Source organism: Suncus etruscus, chromosome 10 (assembly GCF_024139225.1).
Source record: "Suncus etruscus isolate mSunEtr1 chromosome 10, mSunEtr1.pri.cur, whole genome shotgun sequence".
Taxonomy (NCBI): domain Eukaryota; kingdom Metazoa; phylum Chordata; class Mammalia; order Eulipotyphla; family Soricidae; genus Suncus; species Suncus etruscus.
In genome coordinates, this window is record NC_064857.1 from 78,935,705 (window position 1) to 78,958,646 (window position 22,942).

The following is a 22,942-nucleotide window of genomic DNA, read 5'->3' on the forward strand; positions in this document are numbered from 1 at the left end:
GTAGAAGCACAGCAAGTTTGAAGAAAAGTTTCATATAAGGCCACTAAATTCAATGAGCAAAACAAGTAAAACACAGAAGGCTCAATCAGCACCAATCAGCTCAGTAAATTCTGGCTTGAGTAACACCACTGTGGATACAACGATCACAAATGTAAGTAGTGTTGTAACAGTAATTTGAAATAAATTTGTTGGGGGGTGGTTGGGAAACAGGGGGCATGATGGAGAGAGGGTCACACTGGTAGTGAGTGGGGTTGATGCTGGAACACCAAATGCCTGAAATAACTGTATTAAGAACAACTTTGTAAATCACAGTGTTTAAATAGTGATTTTTTAAAAAATAATCTCATATCCTCAAAACACACTTACTCTGAGATGTATGCTGAGGATGTGTCCAAAGTATCAATCGGTGGCATGTTTTATCCATTAGTGAAAGGTCATGAACAAGGCAGCCATCTCAGACCAGAGTAAACATGCTCTGAGCAGGGCTTCTTATTTTCTCTTAAACAAAAAGTCAATTGTTCCAAGTATATTTTTACTTATGTCAATTCAGATTAGCTACTATGATTATAATCCTGAATATGTATTTAGTGTATAATACGAATAGCAATAATGATTTAATATAATTAACTGGGAAAGAGAAACATTACATAATTTGATCTGCAAAATAACAGGGTAGATGAAATATTTCTAATTGTTGTTTTAGTAGAACAATTATCTACAGTATGTATTCACTAAAATTATTTGGATTTCGATTTAACTGATTCTAAGATATATTTATGGAATACTTAAAAAATCTTCCAGGTACTTCCTACTCATAGTATGGTAGATATCCCTATTCTCCTGAGATATGCAGGTAGGAAAATGCACAAGATCAACACTGTGAAGAAAATAAAACGAAGGTAGAACAGAAAACGATTGTGAGGACTATAGTGAGTGTGTCTGAAAATGTGAGAATGGAAAACTTATCTTTGTGAAATGTATGAACAGAACATTCAGAGTAGAAATCAGAAGCATCAGTCTTGGAGCAAAAATGAAGCTTGTAAGAAAGGCCAGCACCACTGCGTAGAGAATGAACTGAGTACAGAATGAAATTAAGAAATAGTTTTCAGCTGATAATTATTTACTTGCATCTAAATGTGCTATTTGTGAACCACGCTGAACTAGAATTGAAGCAATAAAATTTAAACAACTGGAAGACTTAAAAGTAGATGTTTTCTAATCCCCCAAAAACTTGTTAGAAAGAAGTATGACTGATGCTTAAAATGTGTTTTTTAAAAAATTTTGTTTCTCCTTTTAGGGCCTACTCAGGTTCAGGGGTAATTACTCCTGGCTCCACACTCAAGAATTACTCCTGGAAGTGCTTGGGAGAACTCTATGAGATGCAGGAGATGGCCACATGCAAGGCGAATGTCCTCCTACCACCATAGTATAGCTCCGGCCCAGCTTAAATGTTTTGATTTGTTTTTTAAGCTTGAAGGACTAGGGAATAGTGTTACAGCAGAGAAGGCACATGCCAGACTGGGACCCAACCTACTGATTCCTGGACACAATAGATGCAGCCCTGGAAGTTCCAAGTACCACCAGGGTATCCTAAATAATCCCCAGTACCAAGGTGTCCAAACAACTTCTCATTCTCAGACTCCTGCACTGATCCATCCAAAGGCCTGACTGGCCAAGAATGGTCAGTGGGGGCCTGGACCTCCTAAGTTTCACTTGGGAGACCACAGACCAGCCTGCCAAATCTTGTGAAGTCAAGTCAAACTAGGAATGTACCTAAGGTCGATCATAAACTTTGTATATATGAGGACTTAGATTCTATCCCCAGTACTCAAAATAAAATAATGCTTGAAAAGTCTATGTTAACAAAAAAGAATTTTCCAGTGAAGTTTTGAAAAAAATAACACATGAAGACGAAGTGATTCAAAAACAAATATTCAAATGTCTTGTTACACAAACCAAATCAAGTAAGTCTAAAGGACAAAACATTCCTTTAAGTATATTTGTTATGGTTAGAATATGAAATCTAATAAACCTAAAGTGATATATTAAAGCACCTTCTTAAAAAGCCCATTCTATTTTATTTATGGAGTTATTTTAAATGAATTATTAATGACACCACATTATGTATGAACAAATAGTTTCAGAAAACCTAACTGGCAGGTATTGGCTGACGTTAACACCAAAAAGCTACTTAAGACAAGACAGTAATTACTCAATGTCTTGGCAATAAAAACAAAAAACTATGAACACATGGAAGAGATCTTTAAGTAATCAGTCCAAATCCGTTACGAATAATGCCTTTAATCAATCCTGCTTACCAAATCCTGGGATTTAAAAAAAATCAGTATCTATTTAACTTGATGAATTCATCTCAGTTTTATTAAAAACCAGAATTAAAGAGTCATGAACAATAAATGAATGTGTAATCATTTCAACAAATTTTTTCAACCTAATTATCAAAGTCAAAGAAAGCATAGAAGTCAAGAACTATCTAAAATCTGGGTCCAGAGAGATAGCATAGCGGCGTTTTCCTTGCAAGCAGCTGAGCCAGGACCAAAGGTGGTTGGTTCGAATCCCGGTGTCCCATGTGGTCCCCTGTGCCTGCCAGAAGCTATTTCTGAGCAGACAGCCAGGAGTAACCCCTGAGCAATGCCGGGTGTGACCCAAAAACAAAAACAAAAAGAACTATCTGAATTCTTAAAAATGAAGGTAATGATAACTAACTTCATATTTGTATTCTTAAAATCAGCAAAAATTAAGCCATCACAAATACTGTTAGTGAGCATAGTAAAACTGATTCACACAATCTGACATGGTCTATAAGGAAATATGGTCTTTTAAATTAGAAACACTTCAAATTTCTTGGTTTTTTTTTTTGTTTGTTTGTTTTTTTGTTTTTGGGCCACACCCGGCAATGCTCAGGGGTTACTCCTGGCTGTCTGCTTAGAAATAGCTCCTGGCAGGCACGGGGGACCATATGGGACACCGGGATTCAAACCAACCACCTTTGGTCCTGGATCCGCTGCTTGCAAGGCAAATGCCGCTGTGCTATCTCTCCGGGCCCCACTTCAAATTTCTTAAGCTGAAATATGAGAAGTTATAAAAATTTACCATTTGATGTTTCTCATAGGGGCCACACCCAGCAGTGTTGGGAGCATGCCATGATGGGGATCAAACAAAGCTTTGCACATAGTAGGCATGTGCTCTACCACCAAGTGATAAATCCAGGCACAATGTTTTTAAAATTAAAATTTTTTAATTTAAAAACTAATAATAAATCTAAAATTTAAATTCAACTGAAAATTAGAACCTAGTACAAATAATAACAGAAAACTGTTTAAGAACAATATATAAATGTATTAGTGAACTGTTAAGTTTTCCTTTAAAATAACAGTTATGGCCAGGAGACAGTACAGTGAATATGGTTCGCAAAACCACATGGGGCCCCCACCCCCAAGAGCTGTCAGGTATAGCTCTGAGGTAGCCGCACACCACTGGATATGCTCTGGAAGTCCTTAGCACCCCCAGGGTGAGCCAAGTAATCATGTAGAGCCTGGGCAGCATCGCATCCTGAGGTTTGTATATTGAACCACATGCCTGGCTGGCCTACAATCATCTGTGAGTCCTGAGACACCTGAACATGCTTGGAAGCATTCCTACCCCTGGGGGAAAAAAAACTCCAAAGACCATAAAATGAGATAATGGGGTCCAGGGATCTAGCTCAGAGGCAGACCACTTTCATGCATGCATGTTGTTCTGGGTTTGATCCCTGACACCACAAAAATATTATTTTTATATGATTATGGCATCTCTATAGTAGGTATCAGGAGATAGTACAGGAGTTGCCCTGTATATGTATGATGCTGGAAGGATCCTGGAAATTGCAAATACCCCAAGTAGAGCCTGGAGCAGCGCCAAAGCACTGCCAGATTTGACCTATATATATACCAGACCCCCTAAGAAGCTTCACTGGAACTATATATCTATATATAAAACAATTCTAAGAATTTCCTGCAAAATAATAGGTGAGCATGTGATAAAATAAGTAGGTGAAGGCATGAATGGAGTAACACTGTCAGTTGCTCATAGATAACAGCATCTTAAAAGGAGAGATGAGTAGAGTGCAGATAGTGGCTATCTCTTGAAGGAGAATAAAGGAAACGTCTCTTGCTGAGACAAAATGCATAGGGTAGAAAGGTCTGACAATCATGGGGGGCGACCACAATGTTTTAGTTCTCAATCTGGTGATGATGAACAGATAATGTCTTAAATTTATTCAGTAGAAAGCATCAATGCTCATATACTTTTTTGCATATTATTTTTTTCAATAAAAATCTTCTAAAAAGACCTCACAAAATCACAACAAATATAGAAATAGCATATAGAAAATAATACTAAAAAGGCACCAGAGAAGTAGTACAGGAGTGATAGTGCTGCCTTGCACTAAGCCAGTGCTTCTCAATTATTTTCTGTCATGCCCCCCTAGGAAGAAGAAAACATTTTTTGCGCCCCCTCGCAACTTTAAATAGTATCTTTATTAAAAAAAACTTTAACCTGCAAACCAAAAATATATAAAATAATTTGATCTGACTTTTTAATCAGATATGATGTCTGGATTAATGGCTACAATGAGCACGTTTTGCAATGCGTAGCTTTTCGAAGCGGGGTTTGAAGCAGGAAACAGCAACTCTCGGCTCCAGAGACTTATAGAGACATAAACACGGGGCTTAGCAGCTTGTTATGACAGTGTTCGCTTAGGTCAAACACGCCCCCCCCCGGGGGGGGGGGGCACGCCCCACTATTTGAGAAGCGCTGCACTAAGCATACCCAGGTTCAATACCCAGCATTGCATATGCCCCCAAGCTCTGTAAAAAGTGATTCCTGAACACAAGGTCAGAACTAAACTCTGAATACTTAAGATTTATTAGATTTTATATTCTATGCTATCCTGGTGTTTGAAATATTTCATAATAAAACAAGTTTAATTAGGCAAATTAAAGTGGTAATTTGAATTACATAATAGTATTTTATTTAAGCTAAGAAAAACAAATGATAAAGAAATGACAAAGAGATAAAGAAGGGAAAAAGCCCTAATCATGTTTATATTTACAAAATTAGGTCTTTACAAAATTAATTTTAAGTCTTCAGTATTCTATTTCCCAACTTTCTGTTTTAGTGCTACATGGGTTCAAATCCAAGTCTTCTACATCCAAACTTTCTGTTTTATTACTTCTATAGTTTAAAAAAAAATTATATTTAAGCTTTGAACTGAGTAAATTTCCTTAGCTCTTTACCCCCCAAATTTAATCAAACAATTTCTCAATTCCCTATAACCAGTGATTTCTGAATCTATCTTCAAAGACAAATAGACAATGAAGTATTTTCCTTGCAACCAACTACCTGAAAACTTTTAACATTTCCTTTCTTCAGCTATTTTATTTCTAAACTTAGTTGTATTTCCTCTATTGCACCTGTTTGGGGGTTTTTTTTGGGTGTGTGTGTGTGGTGGTAGTGGTGGTATACCAGGCGATGATGCTTAGAGCTTACTCCTGGCTCTGCACTTAGTAATCACTCCTGGTGGTGCTTAAGGAATCATATGGGATGCTGGGAACAGAACCAAGTCAGCTGTGCACAAAGCAGTGCCTTACCAAGTGTACCCAATTTTGTTTGGTTTGGGGTGGGTTTTTTTTGGGGGGGCAACAGTCAGCAGCTCTGAATTTGCTTTGTACTCACTACTGTGGTGCTCAGGGGAATCAGGAAATTGAACATGGTTGGCCACATGCAAGGAAAGCACCCTACCCTCTGTGCTATCTCTCCGGCCTCCCTGTTTGTACATTTATGTGTTCAATACTGCAACTAGCATTTTGGTACTTAATATTTTGGCTGAAACACAATTTCTCTCTTTTACTTTTGGAAACAATGAAAAAGAATCAATTTATATGTGAATATACTGGTTATAATATAAACAATTGATAAACTAATACCTTAAGGATTCTACTTATTTGAAAATTTACTCTATAATAAAACCTTTGGGTCTATATGCATATGTATACCCTTCAATTTATTACCATAAAGAAAATCTAAAAACAGAAAATCAATTTTGAAATACACTTACCAGGATGATTAGAAATGGGAGGTTGGAATGCAAGCTCATTGTGAACTGGCCCTAAAGAAAAGACAATAAAGCCCCATTTTTATTTATTAAAAGTTTTCCAATGTTAAAACTTTTAATAAAGCTCACTTAAAATAACTACCAGACCTTTAGAAATTGGTTAGAATAAGCTTATACAATGTAGAAAAACTTAAAAGCTTAGATTACTTTATAACAGCAAACATTACTGAGTTACTTTTATAGGTATTTAATAGCTAACATTTTAGTGCTATGTGCCAAGTGCAGTTAACCAGTTGGTAATAAACATACATAACTTAATGTAAATTATAAATGAATTATTCATGTACATATCATACAGTAAATTCATAATGCAACATATGGTAATTAAAATTGTTAGTCCATCCTAAAAACAAGTACTTTCAGTTTGTTAAATTATCTTTCATTTACATAATTAAACAGCCTAATGTGAGAAATTATAATGCAATAAGACATTGTTTTATACACCTCATATGAATCATATTTACTTCTTACAACATTCCTGGAGATGGATACTTTTATTATTAATTGCCCTTAAGACTTAGAAAGATTAAATAGTTTGCTAAAGATCACAAGTCAGTTATGGGCTCTTCAATAGGCCAGGTAGCCAGTAAAGTGATATTCTCTATGACATGGAAAATAGCTTAATTGAAAAAAAACAGGACAGAATACATATATAGTATGATTTTCCCCAAAATTTACTTACACCCACTTCAAATGACTGGAAGGAAAACTATTATGACATATTTTAGGACCAGTGATATTTCTGGCTATTAAGATTCTGGGCAGTTTTATAATTGTATTTCTGCTTTATTTCCCAAATTTTACTTAAAATGATTAGTCTTATAATGGAGGAAAAGTTATTTTCATATATCTAAGACCTATTTCCAATATGCCTGAAACTGTGATTTGATAATTTGTAGGTTTCCCTCCTATTAAAGCCTCTGTAGAGTACTGAAGGGTTCAACATCTGAGTGTTATGGAATGCTAATACCTTAGCAAGGGAAACCTTGAAATCCTAGCACTCAATCCACGTAGGGTAACTATATTGGCACACATGAGTTCTACGAACACACACAAAGCAAACAAACAAATGAATGGAAATTTATGTGGTGCCAATGAAACATCAGCCACAGAGAAAGAAATATCTAGGAATAAAAGACACTCCTGTAAAACAAAGGTATGATGACTATGAAAAATAATACTGTTTACAAAAATATTGAAAAGCACTAATCTGAATAAAACAAAACTGTAAGATGAATAAAAGATGCAAAAATGCTTTTTGAAAACTAGAAAGAAAATAAAACAAAGTTCGCAAAAAGAAAAGGCTCTTACAACAAAAACAAGAGCTTACAGTAATGTCCAGGATGGGGCGGCATAGGCGGGTGGTGCTGAAGATGGCCGTTTTGGTGGTGAGGCAAATTAGATGTGTATGGTGCAGTCCTACTTCCAGTCCAGGTAGTAGTGCTGTCTAAAAATTAAGGCCCATATGGATTAATTTGTTTTTATAAAGTCTGCCTAGTTTTTCTTCTCAACTACATAAAAGATTCAGAAAGCATGTACATACTATGATGGTAAGTAGCTGGCTGACCAGTAAATCCATTCTGCTGCTGTCCTGGCTGAGGCCCTGAAGCTATCTGCAACAATCCTTCACTATGGCTGCCCGCCAATAGACTGGCAGGCTGACCTAGAGGAACAAGAAGGCATTAAATGATACATTTAGAGATGCAGTCCTATGGTTTCATACAGTAAATGAAAAATGAATTTTATCTGGTAGTTACAACTAATAAAATGAGCAAAGAGTCAAACTTACCATGGCCTCTTATAGATTTGGAGAAAAACAAATAAGGAAATGACAATAACAACAAAAAACAAAAATAACTTCACATGAGCTCATCCCTGACCATGGTACCCAAATTTAGTCCTTTCTGATTAAGACTCAAAAAGTATTAGCTCTAAAAAAGTGTTAACAACAATTTCATTTTTTTATCAGTACTAATACATTATCACAATCATGTAATGCTTTAAAATCTGATAAATGAGAGCAGGCAAATCTTCTAAATTGAATATAATGGGCAAATTTTAAACAGGCCCAGCTCCAGGCCTGAGGATAGTACAGCAGGTAGGGCACTCGTGACCAGGTTTGATCCCGAGCCCAACAGGCCACCAAGAGTGATCCCTGAGTACAGAGCCAGGAGTAAGCCCTGAGCTCCCCTGGATGTGGCCCAAAAACAAAAACAAAGGAAAAAAATCCACAAAAACATTATTAAAAAAGTGTACTCTGGGGGCTGGAGAGATAGCGTGGAGGTAGGTCGTTTGCCTTGCATGCAGAAGGACAGTGGTTCGAATCCCGGCATCCCATATGGTCCCGAGCCTGCCAGGTGCGATTTCTGAGCGTAGAGCCAAGAATAACCCTGAACACTGCCGGATGTGACACAGAGACCAAAAAAAAGTGTACCGAGGGGCTGGAGTGGTGGCACAAGGAGTAAGATCTGCCTTGCGCGCAGCTAGCCTATGATGGACCGCGGTTTGATTCCCCAGTGTCCCATATGGTCTCCAAGCCAGGAGCAATTTCTGAGCACATAGCCAGGAGTTACCCCTGAGCATCACCGGGTGTGACCAAAAAACAAACAAACAAAAAAAGTATATCCACTGTCCAATCAACGTAGATAGTAATTAAAAATGTATAACTAAAAAACTATCTAATCTAAATTTTTTTCAAGAATATAATCATATACTCTGGACAAAAACTGAATGCTGAAAGGGCAAAGTGATATACATGGTAGACTTTAACAATAGTGCAAATCACAGTATCAGAAAAGAGAGAAAGAAGTAAAGTAAAATGCCTGGCATGGGGAGGAGGGGAGGAGAGAGTAGGGGAGAGCAGGGGAGAAGAGAGGAGAGGAGGAGATTGGAGGGGAGAGAAGATATTGCTGAATTTAGAGGTTAGTTGTCTTCTCATTATGTATTCTACCAGGAAAACTAAACTTCCTCTTCCATGTAAAATCATTCTCTGATGTTACTGACCTGCATTTCTGCAGGTCTTTTCTTCACTGGAGAATGTTTGATTTTTAAAACCAAGCTTTATTTTATTTTACTCTTTTTTTTACTATAGTTCAGGTAACATGGTTTCTTTTTTTTTTTTTTTTTGGGGGGGGGGGCATACCTGGCAGTGCTCTGGGTTACTCCTGGCTCTATGCTCAGAAATCGCTCCTGGCAGGCTCAGGGGACCATATGGGATGCTGGGATTCAAACCACTGACCTGCATGCAAGGCCCGAGGTAACATGGTTTCAATAGTGTTGATTTTTTGCTTTTTTGTTTTTTGGCCCAAACCCAATGACACTCAAGGGGTACTCCTGGCTCTGTACTCAGAAATTGCTCTTGGCATGGGGGACATTATGGGACACCGGGGATAGAACCCAAGTCCATCCTGGGTCAGCCATGTGCAAGTCAAACACCCTACTGTTGCCACCACTCCAGCCACAATAGTGTTAATTTTTTATTGGAACAAAGACATTTTGTTGACATAAAGTCACCACCAAATTGCTCAAGACACTTCATTACTATCTCTTGTTATCACTATTTCACTTGAAGCTTTAATTAAGTAAATTTTCTTATATTTTTGTCCCTATTTTGTCACTAGCTTTAGTTCATTCTTTTCAAGTATCAACAGGAGTATGGAAGATAATAAATGATACTGTTGTTCAAAGTATCAAGGAAAAGAAGTATGTCTTCACTACAAATTACACTTCCTTAAAATTAAGAAAAATTAAAAGCTAAAGAGGAAATTTCAGTACTCCTCAATTTTTCAGAGATTTTAATATCCTCTTTCCCTATTCATCTCAACATTTTTAAGAATTATCTTGAAAGGTGGATTATTCATTACTCTTGCTTTTAGCATCATACATGCATATACATAGCTAACTTACAAAGACTGTCACTACGCAAGAGAAATTATTTTGATTATAGCCTTGAAGATATTCATATGCTAAATGAAATAAATTGGAAAGTAGGCCATTGCAGATATCTAAACCTACAGTATTTATTTTGAATTTTTAAAGTATACCCCCCCCAAAAAAAAAACAAAGTTGTTGCATTTTATTCATATCACTTTTTTAGTATTCCAAAAGACAGGGAAAACAATTCAAGTGAAGTTACTTTAGCAAGTATCAACATAGGCATACAATGAACTTCAGATAAATATAATAAGAGTTTGGGGCCGGAGAGATAGCATGGAGGTAAGGAGTTTGCCTTTCATGCAGAAGGATGGTGGTTCAAATCCCGACATCCCATATGGTCCCCTGTGCCGACCGGGGCAATTTCTGAGCATAGAGCCAGGAATAACACATGAGTGCTACTGGCTGTGACCCCCCCCCCCAAAAAAAAAGGTAGTAAGAGTTTAAGTAATTACTCCAGCTCTAGTGATCTATGATCAAGTGGACAAAATGTGCCCGGTTTTGCGGTGGGAAATGGGAAGGGGAACTGGAACACACCTGGCAGTGCTCAAGGCTTACTCCTGGTTCCGTGATCAGGAATCACTCCTGGTGATGCTCAGGGGACCAGATGGGGCCCTATGGGTGACTGTGGATTAAACTGAAGTCAGCCACATTCAAGGCAAGCACCTCACCCACAAACTATCTCTCTGGGCTCTTATTTCCTTTCACGATCCACAGTGTTAATTACATCCACAAATAGGTTAATAGAGAATATTTAGGTAATAAAAGCTCAAAGTGGACCAGGGTCAAGTTTTTAAAGTGAGAATCTTAACCTGTATGATTCACTTAAAACATAACACTGTATATGACAAGATTTTTTTTACATGACAAGATATTTATTTCACAAAACAATTCCAAAAGAAACCATTTTCAAGAGATGAAAAGAATAGAGAGAAAAATGTGGTACTCTACTTGAAAGCTCAGTATTGAAGTCAGCCCTCCATTTCTTCCAAGCTACAATGACTCTCAGCCATATGGGATTCCTTTAGATAGCAGCTAATAATGCATCAGACCAGATCTAGAGACAGTTTATTGCTGATGGTGGGTCTGGACACAATACCCTTAGCAACTATGTATAAATCCCATACACATGCCAAGACCCTGTTCTGTGATTAACTTTATAATCTCACCTTTATTACACCTTAACAAGAATGTTATCTTTAGGTGCATGCTATTCAACCAGGCCACTAACTATATGCCAGCAGCTTGAACATGCTGTAACTGAGTCCTGTAAAATGCTTGTATAAATGCTGGCAATTTCATGAACAAAGCTCCGGAAAATGCACTCCCAACTTTTGGACAGTGGAAATAGTAGAGGAAGCAAGAGAAGACTAGCTTATACTTTACACACTTTTCCATTCATTAGTTGGAAGAGTTAAAGCAAAAACACCTGAATAAACTATCAGTCTTCTTACTATACTTTCCATTTTCATTTTTAACTTCTAACAGAACAAATGGTTTCCTATTTCTTAAATTCTCTAAATATTACAAGTGGCAGTGCCAACAGAAAACAAAGATTATGGTGCCTTCCTCTTCCCCTTCTTTTTATTTATTTATTTATTTATTTATTTATTTATTTGTTTATTTATTTATTTATTGGTTTTTGGGTCACACCCAGCGGCACTCAGAGGTTACTCCTGGCTCTAGGGGGACCATATGGGATGCCAGGATTCGAACCAACGTCCTTCCGCATGCATGGCAAACGCCTTACCATTGTACTATCTCTCCAGCCCTTCCCCTTCTTTTTTAGGGGCTTTGTTTGGTTGGTTTTTTGGGGGGCAACACCTGGCTCAGGGATTATTCCTGATGGTGCTCATGGTGTTATATATGCGGTGTTAGGAACTGAATCTAGGTTGGCCACGTTACTATTGCTCTGACTTTTTTTTTAAGGATTCTTGTTTTGGGGTCATACCTGGTCTTGCTCAGGGGTTCCTCCTAGCTCTAGGCTCAGAAATCGCACCTGGTAGGCTCAGGGCACCATATAGGATGCTGGGATTCGAACCACCATCCTTCTGCATGCAAGGCAAATGCCCTACTGCTGTGCTATCTCTCTGGCTTTTTTTAAGGATTTTTTATCCAATTGGCATGATTATGAAAAAAGAACTATTACAGACAAAATTTCTACCATCCGCTTTCAATCTTTCTGACCCATTCCCCACCCTGGTTATGGTTAGTTGGATTTTTTTTTAAGTTATTCTATAGCCAACGAATAAATTCTCCATCCTCTGTGACTGTGAAAATAAATAGCTGAGGGGTTGGGAAGACAGCGCTCCAAAGGTCCCTTGGAGTGAGTAATTACATCTGAGAAGTATCAGTTCCATCCCAGTACTACATAGCAGTGATCTCCTGTGCACTACTAAGAATGACCCTTGGGCATCATGCTGGAAGTAGACCCCAAGCAACACTAGATGTGGCCCCGAACACTAATAAAAAATAAATAATAATTATTGTCTTCATTGGAACCCAAGAGAAATTGAACCTGATAATAATAACTACTCCATGATGTAGCAACAATTACATGAGTGTAGGAGTGACCTCTGAGCATTGCTGGATGTGGCCCAAAAGCACACCCAAAAAAGTCAATAATTGAGCATTATACAAAAACTGACTAAAATATTTACCATCTAGTACATATAACTATGCTGGTCAAGATCTTCTCTAAAGCTTCCACAATAGGAAACTGAGGTGGTAATTATAATTCTTCTATCAGATTGAGCAAAAGTAAGAACACAAATAAAGAAAAGCTTACAATGTACTAACAAGTCTCGAGGCTTCTTCCTTTAGCATGTAACAATGGTACAAATTAGATCAACATTATAATCAAAGACATTACCTAAATCAATATTATAATCAGTCATTATTTAAATTCCAAAAAACTATACATCAATATAGAACCTTTAAACAAATTACCTTTAGAGTCAGAGCTCTAAAGTAAGTAAGAAAAGTACAAGTAAAGTCAGAAGTACAGCAAGCAAGGCACTGACTAGCCTTACACACAGCCTACCCAAGTTCGCTCCCTAATACCACATATGGGTTCCCTGAGCACAGATCCAGGAGCAATTTTAGCACAGCTGGGCAATGGTCAAATACAAAAATCACACATACCATTTCCCCCAACCCAGAACCAACCAAAACCAAACGTACTTAATACTTATTTACCTAATGAAAGATACCATAGTACTTTCAAATTTACTTACTTGGAGTTTTCCTCCAAACAACTATAAATATTCAGTATTTAAGGAAATTCAAGTTGCAGACTATATCTAATTCTACAACTCACTTGTAGATGCCACAGGAATGTTGGGAAAATTGGTGGTGCTGGTAGCATTAGACTCAGATGGGGCTAACAGAGCTGGGGTGCTGTATGTCTCTGTAGATGCACGATTACTTGGTGGATGCTGGATGGTTTGAATTGAATGGCCTTCAGTAGACAATGACGGCTGTCCTTCAAAGTCATGCACGTACTCATCCTTCACCAACATACTTGGAGGGGCTACATGGAAAACAAATGAATTTTGAAATCTTACAATCTTCTATTCCCAGAATATAAACCTTAGCAAAGTAGTGTAACAATACCTAAAACTTACCTAGTGTAAATAATTTAAATGTTATTCTAAATATATTTTATCAGCAAAAGCTATTTAGAGTGTATATATATATATGTGTATATATATATATATAGATTTTTATCAATGACTGATTCTTACATCTGAAGCTACATTTTAACAACCTCTAGCCATTGTCCTAAAAGGATATTTCTTAGTGTCTTAATTAACCTGTAAGTAGAAATCATCTTAAACATATAAGGCATATGTAGAACTAATCGATAAGGTGAATGTTCTGAGATTTAATTATCAAATTCATATTCACAATGAATAGCCATACTTTGTACTAAAATAAAATCCAAACTCTGACTGGTTAGCTATACTTCTTGCTAATTTCACAATGAAGAGAAATGAGTAGGACCTGATAGTTATTCAAATCTAAGATATAAAACTATTTTAAAAATGAAGTATACAGACTGTCATAATTTTGTAAATGAAGTACATTAAATGTTCCTGAGGGTCAGAAAAAAAAACTTTTTTTTTAAATTAACCCAGAGGTTTGAGAAGTATGTGGTATGAAAAACTAATAATCAACATTTTTCAGGTTCGTGGTTATGCCTCAATGAGCAAAGCTAGACACTCACTAGCTGATACAACACCTTTCCTTGAATAGACTAGGAAACAGTTTGCTTTGTTGTGAGAGGAAAAAAGTGAACTGAAACTGCATAATAATGACAATCGTTCTCTACCCAAAACCTCCCCACTTGTTTTGTGGCTGTTTGGAAGTTTGCTATTTATTTTTAGCAAACTTTACTGCTTCTGAATTAATGCTAGCTCAGAGTTTTACGATCCATTTAAGCCTAAGTTCTCTTCCTAGAGCAGTCAATTAATAGTAGTCTGCAAAAATGCATTCTCCTTCATTAAGAATCAGCAAATAAACAGTGAGTGCTTTTCTCCTCTTGTCAAACTATGAATAAAAATAAATCTTTTCACATGTATACCAATTCATTATAAGGCTGCTTTTAATTAAACTGAGAATATTTCAAAGTTGTAAAAATAACTTTAAATTTCTATGTCCAGTCTAAAATCATAAAGAAATATTTTTAAAATCCTTAAATTCCACTTTGAAACATTTTTCTCTAGTAAATTCTTTTTTTGTTGTTGTTTTTGTTTTTGGATCATACCCAGAAGCACTCAGGGGTTACTCCTGACTCTGGGCTCAGAAATCGTCCCTGGCAGGCTTGGGGTCCATACGGGATGCCAGGAATCAAACCGAGGTCTGTCGGGGTTGGCTTCATGCAAGGCAAATGCCTACTGCTGTTTTATCTTTCTGGCTCTCCTAGAAAATTCTATAAAAACAAATAAACAAGGAGCCAGAGTGATAGCACAGCAGTAGGGCATTTGCCCTGCACATGGCAGATCTAGGACGAACCCTGGTTTGATCCCCGGTGTCCCATATGATCCCCTGAGCCAAGAGTGATTTCTGAACACACAGCCAGGAATAACCCGAGTGTCACCAGGTGTGGCCCCCCCCAAAAAAGAAAACAAACAAAATCTCTAATACATTATTTTGAGTTACAAAAAACCAACAATTTTTGAAATTAAGGGCTGAAAAGGTAGTATAGCAATCAGGGCACTTGCCTTGCATATGCCGACCTGGATTTGATCCCTGGTAACACATACTACCTCTTAAGCTCTACCAGGAGCAGCTCAAAAAGACAAAATTATCTGCTTCTCCTTGAACATGTATCTAGCTTGCCTGTCTGTTTCTTTGTTTGCTTACATCAGCCTCAGAGAGGCTTGTATTCTTTCTTGAACACATCTCTCCTATCTCCCCTCACATCTTTCTAATCATGCTTCAATCAATAAAATCTACCTTGTTTCACTAAAATAAATATATAAAATTCCATACCCCCCAACCTTTTTTGTCTAACATGTTAGATATAACCTCATTCATCAAGTATCTTAAAATATTTTTTGGATAGAATTGCAGAGATCAACAGGACACGTTTCTGCAACATATTTTTCTCAAAGAAAAAATGGCATATTACAAAATACTACTATAATACTATGATCACATGTGTGCTTTATTGAATATTGATAAGCCATAAAAGGTCTAGAGCAATGCACAATTTGCTTTTTGTGTAGGACAGAATAGTATGCGTACTTTTTCAAAAAAAATAACCCTGGAAGGATACAACATAAAAAAAGAATTAATTACCTAAGGTAGAGAAAATGTGGATGGGGTAGAGAGCACTTCTTTTTACTGTAAGGCTTTTAAAAAGTATTTTTACTTAAGAGATATGTACTGTCTATTCAAGAAAATAAAATTTAACAAAATTATTAAGTCCAAAAAGTAGTCCATTAAAGTCCACTTATATTTAAAAAATTATTGAGCACTTATAGTCTAAGAACTGCTCAAATACTTTGGAATAGAGAGAGGGAAAAAAAGAATTCTGGCTCGTGGAGCTTGCTAACTTTTATTATTTTTCTACTGCTTAAATACCTAACAGCGGTACCATTAGGCTAGCTTTGTCTATCTAGCAAATACTTGGTTGAACCAATAATAGTGTGGATGTGACCTTCACAAAAGCATTACATATCAACCACTAGGGGGATCCACAAGGCTGACTACAATCCTAGAATCACTAAAAAGAAGGTACTAAGCCACAAATACCATCAATAACAGATACTCAATATTTCAGGATACTGTAGGAATAAATGAGATGAGGCACGGAATTGGACTCTCTTCTACTTATGTCCACAAGACACTCTGAGATAGGTCTCACCAAAGTTTTTCAATGCCTAACACCCACAGAGAATTAATGTATACATTAATTCCTCAAAACCATGGACAGGGCCTGGAGAGATAGCACAGCGGCGTTTTATCCCAGTGTCCCATAAGGTCCCCCATGCCTGCCAGGAGCTATTTCTGAGCAGACAGCCAGGAGTAACCCCTGAGCATCGCCAGGTGTGGCCCAAAAACCAAAAAACCAAAAAAAAAAAAAAAAAAACCATGGACAAAGAATGGTGAAATGTGAAGGATGTTTATATTCAAAGGAGTAGGGTATCAATGAGTGAGTGAGAGTCCTAAAGCTTTAAACAATCAGAAAGTGACCCTTTTCAGTCACCAAGACAGTCAACATCATCATCTTAGAAACTTAGTAAACTTAGTAAACTCTGATTAATTAACAAGCCAGAGGAACTAGCTTTCCTAAATTATTAGTGATATGGATTTAAAAGGGAGAAAGAAAAACAAACCAACTTTCTTGTTCTTCCTAGATTTTAAGACTGAGTGACATTTCTTACACACCTCCGAAATCAAGCACACATCACTAATCTCCCTCCTGAACAGTGCCTTCCTACATTGACAGTGGCTTGCTATCATCCGCTCTGCAGATTAATTCTCAAAAAAATTTCAGTTCAGTAACATGTTTTGAATGACAGATAAATTATTAATAGATCTGTTCTCAAAAAATAATGCTAAAAGACAGAATAGCCTGTTTCATTTCTCCACCTTAAAACATGGTCTTCTTTGAAAAATAGCATTTAGATGATGTGATCAGAATATACTACTTTAAGTAGCTTTTTAACCAAAAATATTAGTATTCTTAAAAATGTTATGCCAAAAATTATTAAAAATTCTAAAAGCAGTACAATTAAAGGGTATGTTATATGATTTCAGATTTCCAAACACCATTATCTATTTATACCTAATCAATTTTGTGTTATCAATTAATTTTCTTTATGTATGACTTAGTGCATTTCCCTATCATAATTTTATCATATTTTGCTATTGCAAACCAGCAGTTTTAATCCAGAGTCAAGAGATTTTAAGTCCAGTTTAAAATGTGAATGCATTCCCTCCCTGCCAGCAAATGCAGTCGCCAAACCAGCAAGTTTCTTGCTTTTGAATTTTATATTGGTTTCCATACAACTCTAGGTCAGTAAAAAATTTAAAGTACAGAACAAAAAAACTAAGTTACAAGAAACAGAATACCTACCATTACTCTGCAGTGTTAATCCTGAGAGATCTTAATTTTTGAAGGAGAAAAAAAAAAAGAGGCATTAATCATTACCATGACAAGCATTTATATCATTTTAAATTATAAAATTTTAAGTCAGAGACTTCAATTTCATAAACAGTTTTTAATTAAAGTATAATAGTTAAATTACATTTGACAATAAACTAAATATTCAATTCAGTAATTCAGTTTTCTATTTTATTTTTCAAAACAAAGCAATTCTTTAAATAAATAAATAAAAACTTATATTATCTTGACTTAGAAGTTAAAATACAAGTTTATTTCCAAGTTCAAATTTTAGGTTTTATTCCATCAAAAATGGCTGGCTATGTATGAAGATGCACACAGAACCCATACTATTTTGCCCCCAGGTCAGGACTCCCCTGCCCCACTCATGCATTTTTTTATTTCATCTTTATCCCAGAGAAGACACACTGATATTTTAACTCTAGCCACCTATCCACACAACAGCACAGAAAAATACACCTCCAGGGTGCAAGTTATAATGGTAAAGCAACACAGAACACCCCGATGCTTAGTGAATGAAGATGGTGGTACCGAAGATTCAAACAATAATAACCACTTATTTGATTTCTCTGATAAGGACTTTAGACAAGAAATTTTGAGGATGTTTAACGAGTCAAAGGAACAAGAGAACATAATGGCAATAAATACAAGAGGATATGAGAGCAGAAATGTGAAAATTACAAACAGAAATCACAGGACTAAAGAGTTTGGTAGGTGAAACAAAAAAACTCATTGGAAGGCCTTAGCAGCAGAGTAACAGTAGCTAAGGACAAAATCAGTGAGCTCCAAGATGAGATGCAGAAAACCTCCAGACAACAGATAAAGATGGCAAAAAATAAATAAAATGAAATAAAATAAAAACAAATGCCAATAGAATAGGGAAGACATCAATAACATATTTCAATACTACTCTATTACCATCTCAATGGTCAACTAAACTAAAACTCAGCAAAATACTGCATTTAAAAAAGAAATGAGGGGCCAGAGAGATAGCATGGAGTCAGGGCATTTGCCTTCCATGCAGAAGGATAGTGGTTCGAATCCTGGCATCCCATATGGTCCCCCATGCCTGCCAGGGGGTAATTTCTGAGCACGGAACCAGAAATAACCCCTGAGCGCTGCCGGGTATGACCTCCAAAAAACCAAAACAAACAAACAAAAAGAAAACAAAATAAAAAAGAAATGGAAGAGTGGGGTTTAGCAGATACAGAGTTTTTAATCCCACAAAAAGCAGAATACACATTCTTCTCCTATACATACCTATGTGACATTCTCCATGATAGACTACATGGTGGGACACAAAACATAACTCCATAAGGTCAAGAGGTTAGCAAATGTATCAATTATCTTTTCCTATCATGATGCTCTGAAAATAGAAGTCAACCACAAAAAGATATAGAGAAGTAACTCAAATATTTGGAATTTAAATGGCTCACTACTGAATAGCCAGTGGGCCAGAGAGAAAACCAAAAGATTCCTGGAAACAAATGAGAATGAGGACATGAGCTACCAGAACCTATGGGACACAGCAAAGGTGTTTAGAAGAAAGTTCATAGCTATGCAAGCATTCATCAGAAAGGAAGGGCCCACATAAATAACTTAACACCACAGTTTAAGAAACTGGAAAATGACCAAGAAATTATAAAACATAAGAGCAAAAACTAATACACTGATACTAAAAATTCCAAAAGATTAATAAAAAAATACCAAGAGCTGGTTCTCTGAAGGAAAAGAAAAAGCAAAATAGATAACTACTTGGGACAGAGTGATAGCCCAGTGGTAGGGCATTTGCCTTGCATGCAGATGACCTTGGACAAATCCAGGTTCAATCCTGGCATCCCATATGGTACCTCCAAGCTTGCCAGGAGCGATTTCTGAGCACAGAGCCAGGAGTAGCCAACTGAGCGCCATTGGGTATAGCCCCAAAACCAAAACAAAACAAAAACAAAAAAGTTGATAGCTACTATTAAAACTCACACAGAGAGAGAACCCTAATTAAGTGAATCAGAAATGAAAGATACAACAGATATCACAAAAATTCATCAGAGATTACTTTGAAAACCCTTATGATAAAATGAAGAAGAGATGAATAAATTCCTATTGGACAAATAGATAAACTCCTACAGCCTTCCAAAGCTGAACCAAGATCTGAGCAGACTTCTCACTAATCAAAAGTCTCCCCCAAAACAAAAACCCAGGCTCAAATGGATTCACTAGTGAGTTCTTTCAAACCTTTAAAGAGGACCTACAGTCAGTCCTTTTCAGACTCTTCCAGGACATTTAAGAAACAAAAACACTCCCAGTTTCTATGAAAGCTAAAATCACCCTGATTCCAAAAGCAGACAGAGAAAGCACAAAAGAAAGAGAGAGAGAGAGAGAGAGAGAGAGAGAGAGAGAGAGAGAGAGAGAGGAGAGTACACAGATCCTTAACAAAATACTAGCAAATTACTGCAAAATGTCCCACAATTCATCAAAAAGATCATTCACCACAACTGAGAGTGACTCATCCCTTATATGCAAAATGGTTTAACATATGCACGTCAACCAGCATAATATATCAAAAAATATGATATCAATAGATGCAGAAAAAGCATTGATAAGATCAGCACCCATCCATGATAAAACCCTTAACAAAATGGGAATTAAAGGAACTTTCCTGGGGGGGGGGGGCAAGAGAGGCATCGCTAGAGTTACCTAGGGCGTCTGCCCTTGCAAACACTAGCCTAGGACAGACCTCCATATGGTTCCCCCAAGCCAGGGGCAATTTCTGAGCACATAGCCAGGAGTAACTCCTGAGCATCAAATGGGTGTGGCCCCAAAAAACAAAACAAATAAAAAGGAACTTTCCTCAAAATGGTCAAAGCCATTTAACAAAAGCCCACAGTAACCAAACTCAAGGGGATAACACTAAATCAGTTATTTTAAGATCAGTTGAAAGAAAAATGTGTCCATTCTCAGTATTTCTATTCGATACAGTATTGGAAATACTTACCAAAGCAATTAGGCAAGATAAAGATAGGAAAGAAGAAATTTATTTATTTTATTTTATTTTATTTTATCTTTGGTTTTTGGGTCACACCCGGCAGTGCTCAGGGATCACTCCTGGCTCTACGCTCAGAAATTGCTTCTGGCAGGCACAAGGGACCATATGGGATGCCGGGACTTGAACTACGGTCCTTTTGCATGAAAGGCAAAAACGCTTTACCTCCATGCTATCTCTCTGGCCCCGAAAGAAGGAATTTAAACTCTATTTGACATACTGTATTTAAAAAAAACCTAAGGGTGTTACAAAAAAAAAAGGTTTTTGTAAGTGGCAGGCTACAAAATTCACACAAGAGTCCATGGCTTTTCTATATGCAAGTAATGAAATAGAAGATTTTTTTGGACCACACCCAGTGACACTGAAGAACCACTCCTGGCTATGCACTCAGAAATCACTCTTGGCTTGGGGGACCATATGTGACGCAGGGGGATCAAACTGCGGCTAGTCCTGGGTCAGCGTGCAAGGCAAGCGTCCTACCGCTGTGCCACTGCTCCGGCCCTGAAATAGAAGAATTTATTGTTCTATAAATAGAATATTTTAAAAACAGCCTCATTCACAGTTGTGCCTCAGAGAATCAAGTACTTAGGAATCTGACTAACTAAAGAGGTGAAAGACTAATACAAAGAAAGCTACACAACACTACTCCAAGAAATAAGAGGACACAAGGAAATGGAAATGTCCTTGCTCATAAATTGTCAAATGGCAACATTCCCCAAAACATTATACAGATTCAATGCAGTCTATATAAGGATAATTTTTCACTGCAATTTTTCAAATAAATAAACTAAATAATCTTGAAATTACTTCAAACTTTAATATAAAGCAAGTAATAATTAAAACATCGTGGTACAGGAATAAAAACTGACCCTCAACTCAATGGAATTGAATAGAAAATCCAGGGCCAGACTCTCGGGTATATATGGTCACTTAAAGGAGTAAAAAATATGAAGTGGACAAGAAAGCCTCTTCAACAAGTAGTGCTGGGTAAACTGGCCAGTCACAAACAAACCAATGAACTCAAATCTCTTTCTAATGCCACGTACAAAAGTCAAATCAAAATGGATTAAAGACCTAACTATTAGACCTGAATCCATAAATTATATACAGGAAAACTCAGAGAAATAGTACACAGAGGGTAATTCAAACAAGTAGAAGCAAAGATAAACAAACAGGACTACATTCAATTAAGAAGCTTCTGAACCTCAAAAGCAAAATGACAACCAAAATAAAAAGACAATCCACAGATTGGAACAAATTATTTGCCCACCATTCATCTGGAAAAGAATCTTCATGATATATAAAGCACTGACAGACAAAGAAAGTCAAATCAAAATGGATTAAAGACCTAACTATTAGACCTGAATCCATAAATTACATACAGGGAAACTCAGAGAAATAGTACATAGAGGATAATTCAAACAAATAGAAGCAAAGATAAACAAACAGGACTACATTATGAGGAGTGGTGGTGGTTGGTATTGATTTGGGGGCATACTCATTTGGGTATGTATTTGGTTGGTATTTGGGTTGGTATTGATCAGGCGTTACTCCTGGCTTTACACACAGAAGTCATTCCTAATGGCGCTCAGAGGACTATGTAGGATGCTAGGGACTGAACTCAGGTCAGCTGCATGCGATCAAGTGCTCAAGATATTGATCTCTCTAGCCCTAAAAAATGTTTTATATCATTAATCATCAGGAAAATGCAAATCAAAACAGCAATGAGCTATCACCTCCCATATCAAAATAACATCAACCACCAATGTTGGCAAGGATTTTGGGATAAAAGGACCCCCATTTACTGCTGGTGATAATGTTAATCAGCTCAGCCTTTCTGGAAGACATTCCTAAAAAAATTTAAGAATTGAATTTCCGGGGCCGGTGAGGTGGCGCTAGAGGTAAGGTGTCTGCCTTGCAAGCGCTAGCCAAGGAAAGACCACAGTTTGATCCCCCGGCGTCCCATATGGTCCCCCCCAAGCCAGGGGCAATTTCTGAGTGCTTAGCCAGGAATAATCCTGAGCATCAAATGGGTGTGACCTGAACCCCCCCCCCCCAAAAAAAAAAAAGAATTGAATTTCCATATGACCCAGCACTTCCACTCCTGGAACTATAACAAGGTCTCAAAAACACAATACAGGGGGCCGGCGAGGTGGCGCTA

At 37.0% G+C, this 22,942-nt stretch overlaps 1 protein-coding gene across 2 annotated transcripts in view; it reads right to left on the reverse strand.

The window, feature by feature from the left end:
• The window catches only part of SMAD4 (SMAD family member 4), a 47,045-nt gene that overhangs the window by 20,011 nt on the left and 4,092 nt on the right, over positions 1 to 22,942 (reverse strand). For both annotated transcript variants that reach the window (XR_007499583.1, XM_049781553.1), the window contains exons 3-7: positions 17,694 to 17,723; positions 13,425 to 13,637; positions 7,716 to 7,835; positions 7,503 to 7,619; positions 6,116 to 6,166 (exon numbers count right to left, since the gene is read on the reverse strand). Coding sequence is in view for 1 of the 2 variants with exons in the window: in XM_049781553.1 (XP_049637510.1) it covers positions 6,116 to 6,166; positions 7,503 to 7,619; positions 7,716 to 7,835; positions 13,425 to 13,637; positions 17,694 to 17,723 (531 nt within the window). In the remaining variant the exon portion in view is untranslated. The remainder of the gene's footprint in view (positions 1 to 6,115; positions 6,167 to 7,502; positions 7,620 to 7,715; positions 7,836 to 13,424; positions 13,638 to 17,693; positions 17,724 to 22,942) is intronic.